General features: G+C 43.4%; 1 protein-coding gene across 3 annotated transcripts; it reads right to left on the bottom strand.

Annotated features, from left to right (window-relative positions):
- Positions 1-4,431: 4,431 nt before the first annotated feature.
- Positions 4,432-12,200, bottom strand: LOC109897275 (WAS/WASL-interacting protein family member 2). Of its 3 annotated transcripts, none has more exons than XM_031833899.1 (9): positions 11,938-12,200; positions 11,023-11,142; positions 9,908-10,040; positions 9,568-9,678; positions 8,334-9,017; positions 7,734-7,931; positions 7,173-7,274; positions 6,982-7,018; positions 4,432-6,655 (listed from the first exon to the last, which is right to left on the bottom strand). In XM_031833899.1, the coding sequence occupies exons 2-9, from the start codon at positions 11,080-11,082 to the stop codon at positions 6,628-6,630; spliced, it is 1,353 nt and encodes a 450-aa protein (XP_031689759.1). In that variant the 5' UTR covers positions 11,083-11,142; positions 11,938-12,200; the 3' UTR covers positions 4,432-6,627. The 3 variants fall into 3 exon arrangements, with proteins under 3 accessions (XP_031689759.1, XP_031689760.1, XP_031689761.1); XM_031833900.1 differs by lacking the exon at positions 11,938-12,200 and adding an exon at positions 11,328-11,862; XM_031833901.1 differs by having other exon boundaries at positions 4,432-7,018; positions 11,938-12,197.

The raw sequence follows: 12,200 nt of genomic DNA on the forward strand, positions 1-12,200 counted from the left end.
TGCGCTGTTCTGTGAAGGGAGTAGTACACAGCGTTGTACGAGATCTGCAGTTTCTCACATGGAATAGCCTTCATTTCTCAGAACAAGAATAGACTGATGAGTTTCAGAATAAAGTGCTTTGTTTCTGGCCATTTTGAGCCTGTAATCGAATCCACAAATGCTGACGCTCCAGATACTCAACTAGCCTAAAGGCCAGTTTTATTGCTTCTTTAATCAGAACAAAAGTTTTCAGCTGTGCTAACATAATTGCAAAACAGTTTTCTAATGATCAATTAGCCTTTTAAAATGATAAACTTGGATTAGCTAACACAACGTGCCATTGGAACACAGGAGTGATGGTTGCTGATAATGGGCCTCTGTACGCCTATGTAGATATTCCATTAAAAATCAGCCGGTTCCAGCTACAATAGTCATTTACAACATTAATAATGTCTACACGGTATTTCTGATCAATTTGATGTTATTTTACTGAAAATGTTGAAATATACTTCTCCTATGGGCAAAGGAAAAAAAGGGGTGATGATATTAACAATTTTGATCCAAATGTGCAAATTGTCCAAACAGATCTATAAGATAAGATTGATTTTTATTTGACCATAAACATATGTCTCATTAATCTATAAGGTCCAAATAATGATGATTCTTTGAAAATATACAATAATTGATGAAGCCTAAAAGCAATAGTTATTATGGTGGGAGATAATACGGTTTAAATACCTCAATGGACTGTAAAGGAAATCGCACTACAAACGATCACCCTCATGCACTTAAGGAAATCACGAATATCATGGATATATTAGACCTAGTGAGAGATACAGAGGTTTAATATCCTGACCTAGTGAGATATACATGGCAGAGGCTCAATCAAGCCAGTCATCTTGACTACTATTTTATGTCATTCTCGCTGGCACCAGAAAGTCTAGAAAGTATTGATAGGGGACAGAATGCGGTCGGACCATCAAATAAATTGGCATATACATTACTATTACAGAATTTCCACATGGGAGAATATTGAAAACTGACTTTTTCACCAACATAACATAGGTACAGCAGATCCACCTTATTGTTTTAGACACTTCTAAAATGGGCCTTTAGAGGAAATTCAATTCAATACTCATCTTTAAAACAAAAGCAATTTAGGTCAAAATAGTTCATATTAACAAAGGAAATAGAAGGACCAACAGTATAGATAGATCGCAATAAAAACTACCAGAGAGGCACAGAATAAGTTAGAGGGAAAACAAAAAGAAATGGAGGAACTTATTGTATTTACTTTGCCATCATGGCCTTTTTTGCCTTTACCTCCCTTCTCACCTCATTTGCTCACATTGTATATAGACTTGTTTATACTGCATTATTGACTGTATGTTTGTTTTTACTCCATGTGTAACTCTGTGTCGTTTTATCTGTCGAACTGCTTTGCTTTATCTTGGCCAGGTCGCAATTGTAAATGAGAACTTGTTCTCAACTTGCCTACCTGGTTAAATAAAGGTAAAATAAAATAAAAGAAAGAAAGAAAGAAAGAAAAGTCAAGTGTAATATATTATAGAAATACAGCAAACTGGATGGAATATGGGGGAAAAAATGTACCAAATTATAATTTCATCTTCACCATAGAAATGATACCAAAAATAATTGACTGAAACTTGTTACAAAATGGAGCCAGCCATGATTCACCAAACCATATTTTGAAACAGGAAGCAAAGTACTTTTAAGCATATGTGTTCATTTCAGTCTCCTCCATCTCCACTAACCAAAGTTAAATTGTATGGATTTTTCTTTCTATTAATAATGTCAAATTAACATCTGTACAGAAAGACTCATGTGAAGGCCAAATGATGCAATTAAAGCCTTTAAGCCTGGGAAAACTCCAGGGATGGATGGCAGACCCTTTTTTGATGTACCCGGAGGACCGTTTTCAGCATGTTTTAAACCATAAAAATGGTAGATTATCAGATACTTAACAAGGTGGTCTGATTTCATAACTACTTAAAACAGGACCCAAGAGATAAATATAAAGATGCAGTCCATTGAAAAAATTAGAGGCCCCCTTACACTTCAGTGTTGTGATGCAAACATTCTGGCAAAATGCATAGAATTAAAAAGATAGTCAGATATTATTCATCCTAATCAGTTAAAAAAAATTTTTTTTACATGGACGATAGATTGGTAATAAATCATAAGTACTGGACACAATACAATGGGTTAAAGTTATGTGCAGTACCAGTCAAAAGTTTGGACACACATACATTGTAGAATAAGAGTGAAAACATCAAAACTATAAAATTACACATATGGAATCATTGTAGTAACTTAAAAAAGTGATAAAGTGATAAATCAAAGTGATGAATCAAAATAGATTTATGAGATTCTTCAAAGTAGCCACCCTTTGCCAAAGTGTGCAAAGCTTTCTCTCAACCAACTTCACGAGGTAGCCACCTGCAATGCATTTCAATTAACAGGTGTGCCTTGTTAAAAGTACATTTGTGGAATTTCTTTCCTTCTTAATGTGTTTGAGCCTATCAGTTGTGTTGAGACAAGGTAGGGTGGTATACAGAAGATAGCCCTATTTGGTAAAAGACAAAGTGCATATTATGGCAGGAACAGCTCAAATAAGCAAAGAGAAATGACAGTCCATCATGACTCGGAACATTTCAAGAACTTTCCTATTTTATTCAAGTGCAGTCGCAAAAACCATCAAGCGCTATGATGAAACTGGCTCTCATGAGGACCACCACAGGAAAGGAAGACCCAATTATTAATTATACAAAATTCTTGCAACCAATGGGATGTTATATACAGAGCGTTAGGAAAGTATTCAGACCCCTCGACTTTGTCCACATTTGGTTACGTTACAGCCTTATAAATCATTTATTTAATCAATATGAAAATAAGGCTTTAACCTAACAAAGTGCGGGGGAAAAAAAATCGAGGGGTCTGAATACTTTCTGAATGCACTGTATATGGGGGATATAACCATGCCAGCTCTGCAGATTTAGCTGCAGAGACAGAATCATTCGATCATTTGTTTTGGTACTGTCCATATGTACCTTGGTTTTTGGACACCAGTTCAAAAATGGCTGAAGAATTTAAACATTTACATGGAGGGAACTCTGAAAATAGCACTGCTGGGTGATTTGAAAAGTCATCAATCGAATAATACCTTTAGCTCAAATATTTCTTTCAATTTACAATCTGTAGAAACTATGAGAATAGAAAAGGTTCAGAACTTTTGTGAAACATCACAGCAATCAAAACTGGATGGTGTTAAGAGAGATGGGGGATGGGGTTAAGGTGGGACTAAATATAAGATTAGGCCTGGCTCGCAGTCTGCGTTCCAATTGATCCCAAAGGTGTTAGATTGGGTTGCGGTCAGGCCTCTGTGCAGGCCTGCCAAGTTCTTCCACACCGATCTCAACAAACCATTTCTGTATGGACCTCGCTTTGTGCAAGGGGGCATTGTCATGCTCAAAAGGGTAAGGGCCCCAAACTGTTGCCACCAAGTTAGAAGCACAGTGTTAAGATTTCCCTTCACTGGAACTAAGGGGCCTAGCCTGAACCATGAAAAACAGCCCCAGACCATTATTTCTCCTCCACCAAACTTTAGTTGGCCCTATGCATTGGGGCAGGTAGCGTTCTCCTGGCATCTGCCAAACCCAGATTCGTCCATCGGACAGCCAGATGAAAGGTGCTTCATCACTCCAGAGAACGTGCTTCCACTGCTCCAGAGTCCATTGGTGGCGAGCTTTACACCACTCCAGCCGACGCTTGGAATTGCACATGGTGATCTTAGGCTTGTGTGTGGCTCCTCAGCAATGTTCCCGACAGATAGTTATTGTGCTGACGTTACTTCCCGAGGCGTATTGGAACTCGGTAGTGAGTGTTGCAACCTAGTATAGACCATTTTTATGCGCTTCAGCACTTGGCAGTCCCGCTCTGTGAGCTTGTGTGGCCTACCAGTTCGCAGGTGAGCCGTTGTTGCTCCTAGACATTTCCTCTTCGCAATAACAGCGCCTAGGTGACCGGGGCAGCTCTAGCAGGGCAGAAAGGTGGCATCCTATATAAACTCTTCAGTAATGCCATTCTACTGCTAATGTTTTGCTGTGGAGATTGCATGGCTGTGCACTCGATATTAGACACCTGTCAGCAACAGGTGTGGCTGAAATAGCCGAAGCCACTAATTAGACGAGGTGTCCACATACGTGTGCATATAATGTTAAAGCTAAGTGTTATTGTCTATTAGTTTACACCAATTTGGGGAACATAAAAGGAAACATTCTTTAAATGATGCAGACAATAACATTGTAGCTTCCATCAATCTACCCCCTAAAAGAAAACTGATGTAATTGTGTAATGTGGGTGAACTATCCTTTTAACCAAAGCCGGTGGCACATTATTGCATCCTGTCAATAACATCAGATGACAAGGGACTGGACAGAGACAGGAAAAGTTTACTTGTTTCCATCAGTGACATTTTAATTGGTACAACATGTCTGACGCAGAAGGGTGAAATGTACAGAAGGAACCAGGGCCTGGATTAAGCCAAGTATGAAATGGAGGGACGAGAAGAAGACACGAATAAGGAGGTTCTCTCAATGTGAGTGCATACTGCTCCTGTTGAAATGGCCACACAGGCCCTCTGACACAGAGAGGGAATATCTAAATAACGACAGAAGGCAAGAGAAAGACATATGGAAATACTAACAGTTCGTCACTGGTTTCTGACAAAAGCCTGCAGTCATCTATCCCAGTTTTATTCACTATATTACAAGCTTTATACATATTAACATGTAGAATTGCTATGACTACCATTTTACCCATATGAGGTGTATACACTTAATGATTAGTTTATTTTTGTATATTTTTTTTAACACATCCTGAATTGACTTACAGCGAATGCGTATGATAAGGCAAAAGACCAGCAAAGGGTTTAAATAAAAAGAGAATAGCGAGTGACAGTTCAAGGGGGATTCTGTCACAATGAGGAATAAGACTAACCCGACAAAACAAACAATAGGAACCAATCACAAGTACCAGCCTTAAAGGTTCACGCCCTTGGGTAACAATGTGCATTTGTTTCAGGCTTGTGGTCAAGTGCATTAAGCAAAGAAAAATGTAGGGACTACATTACATAAATGTTATTCTGGAAATCAAGTAGATTTTTCTTTTTTCTTTCAAAAGACAGAATGTAGACTATGCCTGAGATGAACAACTTGGCTGTTAAATCACTAGTTTGTCCATTCAACCCTCAGCAGAAGAGCTCAAAATTGGTACAGACACTGCCCTCTCGCTCAACATTGGCCAAATCCATAATACACAACTGTTTTTTTTTTTTATTACAAGTTGAAGGGGTACAGCCTCACAACCATGTAACTCCCACGTCTATGGGAAAAACAAAATACTGCCACCAAGTGGCTATTGTGGGTATCAACATGTGAAATCAGCAGGATAAGGTTTGTATTTGAAAGCATCCATTTACTTACCCAACAACATAATTTCCCGCCCCCATCAATTTTGAACAATAAACTCTTGAACTGCTTCCAACTCATTGCCTGGGTTCGGGTGAAGTATTTTAATGTCAATGTAATGGTGCAGTATCCTGTAGCATGCAATGCATTTGAAAAGCTCTGTCATTTTTAAGCTTTATTTTACCTTTATTTAACTAGGCAAGTCAGTTAAGAACAAATTCTTATTTTCAATGACGGCCTAGGAACAGTGGTTTAACTGCCTGTTCAGGGGCAGAACGACAGATCTGTACCTTGTCAGCTCGGGGGTTTGAACTTGCAACCTTCCGGTTACTAGTCCAACGCTCTAACCACTAGGCTGCCCTGCCGCCCCGGCTAGGGAGCTAGTGGGGTTGTAGTGTTGAGTTAGTTGTGAAATGGTTTCAGTGACCCAGAATAGTGTTTAAAGGCATAATAACCTTCTGCTTTGCATTTAGGACAGCAAGCTCACTTTTGTGCATTTTGTCAAGACAAGACACACTGAAAAAGAAAAACAACATGCATCTATCTGGTTAGTCTTTTTCTGCACAGAGAGGAAGGGAGGGAGAGATTCCTTGCTGCAAGATCCCTTTCATGTGCACTATCATTCTCAACAGGATGACTTTTTCCACAAACCAACGATTGTCACAGGTGTTGATTACTGCCAACCATCACCGAGAACATATGGAACTATTGCTTTTGTCAGTCCACCATTCCAACCAGTCATAAGAGAACCCCATGACAAGCCTTGCAGCAGGGAGACAGGATGGGGGATATGAGCTGTTCCCAGTTCAGTTTGGAATTAGTTGGCACTTTTGGAAAGAACCTCTTATCTTCTCCAGTTCTCTGTTCCACAAACCGTATACCTGAGGGAACTTTCAAACAGTTTGCCGTTAGGACCAGGCTGTAGAGTCACCGCCGTTAGGACCAGGCTGTAGAGTCACCGCCGTTAGGACCAGGCTGTAGAGTCACCGCCGTTAGGACCAGGCTGTAGAGTCACCGCCGTTAGGACCAGGCTGTTAGGACCAGTCACTGGTTTCTTCTGACTGGTGTTCTCCCATTTGATGGTGATGTGGGGCTCTCACAGTGCATACTCTGACGTGGAGCCCGTGTGGTAAGGAGATGAATGTCTATCATACCGGTGTCAAAGTGTTCCCCATCCACACACGAGCCTGGAAACACTATGAATGGGTAAGTATGCCTTTGTGATTAAACAGGGCAAGTTCACCCACGCGGACACAGGCTGGGAATGGCATAAGTAAGCTGCCAAACTCCACCTCCAAATGGAGTGAGACTGCCATAGAAAACAATTCCTGGGCTATTTTCAAGGGCGAGCGTGTGAGTGAATGGTTGTGGAGCTTAGGTGAAATGTTGTCAAATGAGAAGCATGTATATGTTATATGCTGTAGGTTCCATGTGAGAAGGTTGTGTGTGTGTGTGTGTGTGTGTGTAACCCTTGTCTCCTGTACACTAGAAGTGACGGAGTCTCAGTGTTCACCTTCCCACAGGTGGTGCAGGAGGAGCTCCCCTCATCACTGCCAAAGAAACAATAAAACATCATTACAATAAACTATAGGCCTATGGGGAAAATATTGATATTCCTTTTTTTTTTAAAGTACTCTGCACCAGAAAATCTGTGCGTACGTGACTTATTGGCATGTTGCGTCACAATGATAAGTGAGCCCTCACCTCTGTTGGCTTTGCTGGGGTAGATCTTGGTGAAGTGCCGGTACTCCTCTGGAGCAGGGAAGTCATCCAGAGGGTGGAAAGAATACTTGGACTCAAAGTCATCTGTAGGGAGAGAAGGTTAGGAAGATGACCGTTCAGGTCAGGTGGTCAAGGCCATTGAGGGGCAAAAGGGGAGGAGAGGATAGAAAGAACAGTAGGGAAGGGTGTGAAGTGTCGGTCGTTCTCAATCCCCTTTTGTATTGATCCAAATTGTTCCACCCAAAGGAGCCATGGATCAAGTGCCCTGAAGCACGAGAGATTAATCAGCTCTCACAAATAAAATAAGTGTATATAACAAATATATTTTTTAAAAGTCAGTTTACCCTTTACTCAACTGAAATTGATTTGACCAACTCCGATGCATCGTTTCCCATTCTCTTTCACAGATCCAATACTTACGTGGACTGCAACATTTTATACATTCCAAAATACTCCGAAGTAGATTAATAACCAACTCTCATTTTCTTAGTCAATGTAGAGGGAAACCAAATTTGGTTCCAGTATGGGGGGAAGAAGACTCACCTACGAAGGAGCGGGAAATGGAGGTGTGTCCATTGCGGATAGGTGGGGGAGGGGGCGGGGGTCCGGCAGGGGTACGGGAGGGAGGAGGGGGGGGCTTGCCACGGCTATGAGGCTCTGAAGGGCTACCTCTGTAGGGGGGTGGTGGAGGGGGGGCATCCCGACCACCGTTTCGTTGACTCGACCCAGGCGGGGGTGGAGCTGTACAGAAAACGAATGGTACAGTCATTAAGGACTAATAGAGAAGCCACACTGGCTACCCATCAGTCATTACAATACAACAGTAAGACAAGAACGCTAGAAAAACACTGTAGGCCTGTCGTGACACGCCACCGTCCTGACTGTAGCGCCACGCCTTGCCACACTACTTTTTCTACACTCGTTTAAAATGTCTACACTAATAAACAATCACCCCTCCTCGCTTGCCTCACATTAAGATAGGTGATTGACAAGAGGAGATCGAGGTTAAACGAGGCAAAGCAAGAATTGTGACACAGCACAGCGAGAAAAATATTTCGAACTTAATGGACTTGAAATGGGACTGGCCCTAACCCAGCTCCATTTACAGGTAAAGGTACAAGGAGAGCACTAGTAGCAACACACCTGCTCCTCTACCGGGGGGCTCACGGACTGGAGGGGGTGGGCGTCCGCCTGGCGGGGAGGGGGAGGGAGGCGGGGGTGGCGCTTGCCCACGGGTTGGAGTGTGTCCAGGTCCGGGCGACGGCTTCTTGCTGAGGGAGTTGTGTCTCTGAGGTAGCTCCGGGGCGGCTTCGTTAACCGGGCTGGAGGGGCCGTTGGTCATGGGCTGGCGGTACGGGGGAGGAGGTGGACCCAGAGAGGAGGAAGAGGAGGATGCAGAGGAGCCCCCTGACGTCAGGGGCCGGCGGTTGTTGTTGGGAGAAGGGGGTGGAGGGGCGCTGTTGCGGGCCGGCACCGGGGATGTCCCCCTCTGTCCTGGCGTGGGAGGGAGGGGCTTCTCCCGGTTGTAGGAGGGGGCGGGTGGTGGTGCCTTCTGAGTCGGGGCAGGGGGTGCGTTGCCCCGGCGAGAGAAAGGGGGAGGAGGTGGAGGGGCAGAGGAGCTGTGCTTCATGCCACTGTTAGGGCTGCCTCCGCTGAGGGGGCGGGAGAGGTCGGGGAGGGAGGGCCTCTGGGATCGGGAGTGCTCCGGGGGAGAGGCCTGTTGGGCTGAGCAGTCTGTGTTGTCCTGGCGAACAGGGGGTCCGGGGGGACGAGGAGCAGCGGGGCGCGTGCCAGGAGGGGTCAGGGCTGACCTGCCAACCGAACCATCTGCACCAAAAAATGTTTAAATAAAGTCATCAGCAATTCATACATGAACAGAGAAACATGTATAGGACATTTCTCAGTCCAGAGTTACTACAGAACAGAAATGTCTTGTTATGTTGTTTTATTCATCATAATCCATTTTCTAATATTTTCTCCCTGACAGAGGGTAAGGCCTTTCTTAAGATTAAATCTAAGACTAATGCAGACGTGCAGGTTAGGGAACTCATTATTGTGAAACAAAAAAATCTCCTTCAGCCATGCCTGTCAGATCTATTACAGCCCTGCCCTCTGACAACACTGAAACCTGACGTGCCCCATCTAAGCAGTCAAAGACCAGTGCTGATTTTTCAACCAATTGCAATCGTGCTTTGACGAAGAAGCTTGCTCCCAAACTTGTCAGAGATAAATGTAACGGAAGGGAATTAAATTGCTGTGCTAAACCTTCTTCTTCAACACAAGTTTGACAGACCACTCATTCGGCGGTCCAGATTGTTTTGGGAAATCTTTGTAAGTGACACCATCAGTAAAAACAGATTAGATATTAAATACTTGCCTCCGACTGGTCTCAATTTAGGCACACCTGCCTGGAAAATACCTCCCATCGGCTGAATGACCCCTGACGAGCCTCCTCCGCCTACATTACTAACGCCATCTCCTTTAGGATCTGGACAGGGAAGAAAGGGAAGAAAACAAGGGAAGAAAACAAGGTTAAATGACATGCATTACAATATTAACCTATTATATGTATAATTACACTCATGGTCTCTCCATGCACTACCCTAGCATCAGCAGTTCTGTGCTTCTTACTTCCATCCAATCAGATTAGTCAGTAAAAAACCACCAGAATAGTAGATCTGTTACAGGGGTGAACCTTAGTGGTGCCGTGGCCTTACTTTCTAAGATGGGTGCGCTCCTGTCATTTACCACGCCGACCTTCTTCAGCTTGGCCCCTTTGTGGATGTCCCCGAGCAGGGCTCCTCTGCCTTTGGCCTCATCTCGGTTGAGCTTAGGTGGGGTGGTGTTGGCCTGCAAGGGGGGAGGGGAAGAGAGAGCCCGCGTGTCCTCTAGTTAGCTCAGCATATCACACTTTATGCTACCGTAGAACAGACCCGAGTACACAACCCAATTTCTCGTGGACAGACTACATAAACGGTACAGTAGATCTGTCATGATACAACAGGATGTGTATGATAACGAGCAGCATTAGTTTGGGTGCTTTGGACAAATCACGATTTCAGAGGAGGCTTTCGAAATTGGGATGGGAGGGGCCATTCGGCCCATAGACTTGGTGTAACGAGCCAAGATTATACATAGCCTGACAGGTAACAGCTTGTGTCCGAGGGGATACAGCACAATACATTTTTAGAAGATTTATATTTTGTGAGTCCTTCACATCAAGTCATTAATTAGTTGTCCATTGCATAAATCCATATCGTTATGCAGCCCCATCTGCAGAGGCCTGGTCGGTTGACTGCTCATTATGTGAATTACTTCATGTGTAAACATTTTTATTTTTTGAGGATGATTACATGAGCAAGCAGCGCTAATCACCAGAACTGCTCTGCTACGTCCCGAATGGCACCCTATTTATTTAATAGTGCACTACTTTTGACCAGAGCCCTATGGGCCCTGGTCAAAAGCAGTGCACTATTAAAGCAAATAGGGTGCCATTTGAGACACAACCTCTGATTGGGTTTGGCAGGGAAAGGATGGCACATACAATCACAGGCCACGAGGAGAGCTCATTTCAGATTTCAGTAGTGTGCTCTCTGAACAAGGTAAAAAATGCAGCTTCACAATACCAGTGAAAAAGGGATCTGAGAGTTGTCAAGTTGGTTACAACTAATTTATGTAAACTACACTAGAGCTAGGCCAACATCATGGCTCATACCATTAAATATGTCCCTATCATTTGTTTGACAGATACAGTTCGCCATTAGATCCACACATTTCCACAGGAAACATTTTGCATCCAGGTGACACGTTGCATACTTGAATAAGGTCTTACCTGGCTGAGGGTGGGGGGTGGAGGGGGGCCTCCAGGGGGTGGAGGGGGGGGAATGGGCATCCTGACCTGCTCAACAAGTCTTGTGGATGGCCTGGGGTCTCAGATAAACTCAGTCACCACCTGCAATAAACGCAGAAAAACATGTTTCAGAGTCATCTAGTGACATATTTCAGTCTTATCTAGCATGAATTTGTCAACTAGTATAGTTCGCTAAGTAGAAGTGGTTCACTTTGATTTGATTGTTTCCCTTGCAATAAATTATATTTTAAACCACGCAGCTAGTCAGCTAATAAACGTTAACATACCGGTTTCATGTGACATTACTGATGACGTCTTCACTTCGTTAGCAAGTTGGCCTATCTAGCTAGCTAGTTATGCTAGCAGAGGGCTAACGTTGGGTCAGTGCTGCTGTGTAATGGAAATGAGCCGACTGTAGATAGCGTTAAATCATCCAACAGTGTGACGTCTCCAAATAAACCTGGTCCTCGGTAGCTAGGTCAGATTAGCCAATAGTTAGCATAAATCGGTTGACTAACGTTAGGTAGCAAGCTCACAAATGTAACGTTAGCTAGCTATCCAATTAGCATACAAACTTGAAGCCATTGCGGCGGCCCTTCAGCAAAAGGATAAGCTAACTCCATACATAACAGCTCAACTAGTTAACCATCTTGTAGTAAAGTATGGCTACAATACATCCTAACAAACGTAACGTTAGCTATGAATCTCAGCTATATCGTACATGGCGCGAACTCATCATGGCTATAATGTTTGTCTAATGTTCATGGCTATCATGTTAACTAACTACAGGATCTGTTGCGAGCTAACTACCTGGGTTAGCTTGCCAGAGTTGGCAACCTTTGCAAATTAGATTAATTAGGCGAATTGCTAGCGAGATTGCTTCAGAATGCAACTTACTCCAGTTTCTTAACAGTCCATTCGTTTGATATTTGACGTTTTAACTCATATTAGTTTCTTCGTTCTCGGTAGTTCCTTCATCTCAAGTGTATTAATAAGTTTCAAGCTGGCCATTGATATTTCACTCCTGCATTCACGCACACGCCCCTTCACTTGCAGCAGAGAAGATCGAAGTGTGCAGACGGAAAATGCCCAGAGATGGTAAAGAAAGCGAGACACCCCACTCCCTATTTTTTCGAGTCGGGACCACCGTGGTCTACCTA

Source organism: Oncorhynchus kisutch, linkage group LG10 (genome assembly GCF_002021735.2).
Source record: "Oncorhynchus kisutch isolate 150728-3 linkage group LG10, Okis_V2, whole genome shotgun sequence".
NCBI lineage: Eukaryota > Metazoa > Chordata > Actinopteri > Salmoniformes > Salmonidae > Oncorhynchus > Oncorhynchus kisutch.

What these genes read in the sequence shown, in the direction of transcription:
- LOC109897275 (XM_031833899.1), bottom strand. Translation starts at nt 11,082, where the DNA reads ATGCCCATTCCCCCCCCTCCACCCCCTGGAGGCCCCCCTCCACCCCCC. An exon ending in CACCCCCCACCCTCAGCCAG is followed by an intron (nt 10,041 to 11,022) that starts GTAAGACCTTAT and finishes CCCCCCTTGCAG; the next exon opens with GCCAACACCACCCCACCTAA. An exon ending in GCCCCCCGGTAGAGGAGCAG is followed by an intron (nt 7,932 to 8,333) that starts GTGTGTTGCTAC and finishes TTTTCTGTACAG; the next exon opens with CTCCACCCCCGCCTGGGTCG.